The sequence below is a fragment of the Sinocyclocheilus grahami genome, unplaced genomic scaffold (genome assembly GCF_001515645.1).
Source record: "Sinocyclocheilus grahami isolate Dianchi unplaced genomic scaffold, SAMN03320097.WGS_v1.1 scaffold353.1, whole genome shotgun sequence".
NCBI classification, from domain to species: Eukaryota; Metazoa; Chordata; class Actinopteri; order Cypriniformes; family Cyprinidae; genus Sinocyclocheilus; species Sinocyclocheilus grahami.
Genome location: NW_015505532.1, coordinates 1,154,049 through 1,156,515, shown reverse-complemented (window position 1 = coordinate 1,156,515; position 2,467 = coordinate 1,154,049). Strand labels below are relative to the sequence as shown.

The window sequence follows — 2,467 nt, the reverse complement described above, 5'->3', positions numbered from 1 at the left end:
ACACTCCAGCGAATTACATATGCCCCCCCCCCCAACCAGAGGTGCATCCAATAGATAGTCTAGTATTTTGGAGAAATACAGTCATGCAATGCAGTGCAAGAACAGCTAGATTTTTCACCTAAGTGGGCTTAATAGTTAAATTGGTTGTTGTTAACAGGATTGCCTCATACCCTGAGCGTCTTTGCATGGTCATATGTTGAGAATTCAAATTGTGCAAAATGGCACCCACCTGATACAAGGTGTACAGGATTAAAGGATGTGATAAAACCATTATTTTAGCCATCTGTACAATTACCGCTGCCACTGCCACAGCTCTTAAACATTATGGCATGCCCTGAACAATTGTATCTAGTTGCTAAGACAAAAAGGCAACTGACCTATAATTTGCACAATGCTCTTGCACCAGGACCCCCATAGCAACCCTGGCCGTCTCTCTCACGTGCAAATGGAACGGCTTATTATACTGCGGTAGGCCCAGTACAGGGGCCGTTGTGATGGCTTGTTTCAGTCTGTTGAAATGCATCATAGCCTCATCAGTCCAGTTCAGAACAGTAGAGAGAGAGGGGCTTTGTGATCAATGAGCAGTCTCAGCTGCTTGTTGTGTACAGTTTCAGATTTCTAACAAGCTGAATTCTGTCAGCAGAGATGTATTTCTGTCCCTGAGAGATCACGTGACCCAAGTAGTGGACCTTCTTCTGGAGCCACTGTAATTTCTCCTTGGAGGCCTTAAATCCCGATCTTGCAAGGCCTTTAAAACAAAATGCGAAAAATTTTTACAGGAATGGAGAAGAATGCAGCACACAGGCCGATTACCGTGGAAAATTTGTGATGCATGGAACTGAATGCATAATAGTTGGTACATCAGGCACCACAGGTGCTAGAGGTACAATTAACGAAATGATCTCGTGCAAATCTTGAGTAAGCCTCCAACTAGTGCCGTCGGCTTTCCTCACAAGATTAATTGCTATGTTATAAGGCGATGGAGTTGATATGAGGACGAAAACATTTAAAAAAATTGTCAATGACTGGCTGAATACCAGCTTCCTTTTCTGGTGAAAGTGGATACTGCTTGACATAAACTGCTGAATTGGTCTTCAATTTTGCTTTATATGGTTCCACATCCACTAAACCAGTATCATCTTTAAATGTTTACCACAAAGATGGATCAACTTTGGATAGATCAGGGTTTGAACACTAATTTGACTTTGTTGCACTGGATGTAACTCCCAGCTCTACACTTTCTTTAAGATTAGGAAGTGGCTCTACAGACAATTGTATGTCTGAGAAGAGGGAGAGGCAAACACTACGTTCATTAAAAATAATTTCCATCTCTAGTTTGTGCATAATGTCGCGTCAAGGGAGATTCAGGGATTTCGTCCTGGAACCATAACTTCTAAAGGTGGAGTGACAGGGCATTCAATATCAGTCCCAGAAATTTGACATAGAATGGACAATTTGATTAGTAATTGGGCCACAATAAAAGTCCCGTTTTGCCACAGTAGTAACAGGCATCATTACTTGGTTTCCTGATCTGTGGCCTCTGCCGAGCTGCAGCAGCCACTTGTGTTATTTGTGTCCGAGACACATTAAGCATAACTCCCTGTTTTACAGTAGGTGCAAATACCAATAGAAGCATCTAGCTCTCTGACTCTTTTAGTTTTTTTCTGTTCTTTGAAACACTGCATGTGCATACTATGTGTTTGATTGTAGAACATCCTAATAAAACATATAAAGTGCTGTACAGAGTGCATATATTGTTGTAAATATTGTATTGTACAATGGCAACATGACTGTGACATATTTAATAATCTACTTACGGAATAAGAAATTTGAATGGAATGACACTCCGGTGTAATCATTTTGTAGTAATGACTCTGTGGGGAGAAAAAAAGTTTAACATTCACACTCATTACATAACTACTAAAAAAGTCATTTGAAATAATAAATTACGTACCGTTTTCACTCATTTTTGATCTTGTTTCTTGCGCCACTTGTGTTATTTGTGTCTGAGGCACATTAAGCACAACTTCCTGTTTACAGTGGGCACAAATATACCGGAAGCATCTAGCTCTCTGACTCTTTTACAGAACTGATCTGTTGTTTTCTCGAGAAGTAGTAAATCTGTGTAGCGAATCAGCTCATGGGGAAATATGAATAATTAATCATAACTAGTTATGATTAATTATAAATATTTAGATCCGCTGTAGATATTTACTTGACCTCTCAGGGTCAACTGTCTGTCAATTCTAAGAACGTTAATTTCCTGGATAAGGGAAATAACTTTCTTACTGTACAACTCAGAGCTTGTAGCATAAATCTGCATAATTAGGGACTCCAGTTATGAGCAAACAATGAACAATGTCAAGTGTGATACAAGTAAGACTTTATTAACTACATAAACACTTAAACTAGTCTAACATACTACATAAACACTTAAACTGGTCTAACATACACATACACACACACA

The 2,467-nt window shown here is 39.3% G+C and overlaps 1 protein-coding gene across 1 annotated transcript in view; it reads right to left on the bottom strand.

The window, feature by feature from the left end:
- Positions 1-587: 587 nt before the first annotated feature.
- Positions 588-2,467, bottom strand: part of LOC107548692 (GTPase IMAP family member 7-like) — an 11,502-nt gene continuing 9,622 nt past the window's right edge. Inside the window, exons 4-6 of the mRNA XM_016229480.1 lie at positions 1,818-1,874; positions 1,519-1,600; positions 588-748 (exon numbers count right to left, since the gene is read on the bottom strand). Of these exons, the coding sequence (XP_016084966.1) occupies positions 588-748; positions 1,519-1,600; positions 1,818-1,874 (300 nt within the window). The remainder of the gene's footprint in view (positions 749-1,518; positions 1,601-1,817; positions 1,875-2,467) is intronic.